The following is a 1,211-nucleotide window of genomic DNA, read 5'->3' on the forward strand; positions in this document are numbered from 1 at the left end:
CGGGGACCAACAGAACAGCCTCAGGCTAAAAAAACTGATGACGTAAGCTACAGATGTGTATTGACATGAATAACAATAGGATTTATTGCGTGTAGAGGCATCCGGTTTATATAGAAATCACAAAAATATACAGAAATACAGAATGTTGAGCCATACAGTAATTTATTGAATGCTTCACTCTATTCTCTGACTTCATTTGAACAAAGAAGAAAATAAAACGGCAAATATGTTGTGAGAGTTCTGACGGTCCAGTTTTGTTTGAAAGTTTGCCTCTAGAGGTATTCCTGTTTGATGTCTTTATACAGGAGACAAACCGAAGGGGAGGTATTCGTATTCCATTTCACCCAAATAACAGAGTGCAAATTTTCTCCCTAAAATCAGCGTTGAGTCATCTTTCCTCTTCACTAACCAATGGCATAATTCCAAGAGGCATGGTGGTTCTTTATACCACAAGTCATCAAATATCATTTTTACTGGCTCGAGTAAAATATGCGCACGTCCGTTATTTGATTTTTGCGTAATTCTACACACTGACACAGGTGACGCAAATTCTTGCATAAATTAATTTTTGTCGCCAATGTCTCAGAAGATCCACGCAAAGCAAATTTTGTTTGTGGTAGCGCTGAACGCTCGGACATTCAAGGATTCGAGTTTTGCTCATTATCATGACGTTATACGATATTGATGTTTGATCGATTAGAATATGTTTGTTTAATCGTATTTAACACAAAATCTTCTCCACAAAACAGTTAATACGGCTAGTTTTCAATCGGGTTCGAACCCACAACATACGGCATCATCACGTCGCCTAGCGGAGAGGCAACAGAGAAACCGCTCGGCTAAATCTCCACTCTCAAAAAAGAGTGGTTCAATAGCCGGGCTAAGTCGTTACATTTTCTGACTGAGACCACACGTTGTAGAGTTCGTGAAGCACTCACGCACGCACGCTCACGATCATACATCGCATACATAAACTTTATCGAAGCAAAGCAACGAATATATACATCGCTTTAACTGGGCGAACGAAATGTCGGAATGATTCATGGCCTGTATTTTTGAAAACGTTCGATATGATGATAATGTTGTTTGAGTTCACGATTGATCGAACAAAAGTGTAAGAAGGGTCCAACGTGATGTGAACTTCACTTGCGGCTCAAAAGTCAAGAGTAGATATTTCTACTCAACTGGTGGCTCGTTTGTCTCCGTCTCTT

At 39.7% G+C, this 1,211-nt stretch overlaps 1 protein-coding gene across 1 annotated transcript in view; it reads left to right on the forward strand.

Annotated features, from left to right (window-relative positions):
- The window catches only part of LOC139146335 (uronyl 2-sulfotransferase-like), a 13,546-nt gene extending 13,309 nt beyond the window's left edge, over positions 1–237 (forward strand). The window contains exon 8 of the mRNA XM_070717741.1: positions 1–237. This exon is cut by the window's left edge and continues 159 nt beyond it. Coding sequence (XP_070573842.1) covers positions 1–29 — 29 coding nt within the window. The 3' untranslated portion in view covers positions 30–237.
- The last annotated feature ends 974 nt before the right edge of the window (positions 238–1,211 follow it).

The sequence above is a fragment of the Ptychodera flava genome, chromosome 12, assembly GCF_041260155.1.
Source record: "Ptychodera flava strain L36383 chromosome 12, AS_Pfla_20210202, whole genome shotgun sequence".
Taxonomy (NCBI): domain Eukaryota; kingdom Metazoa; phylum Hemichordata; class Enteropneusta; family Ptychoderidae; genus Ptychodera; species Ptychodera flava.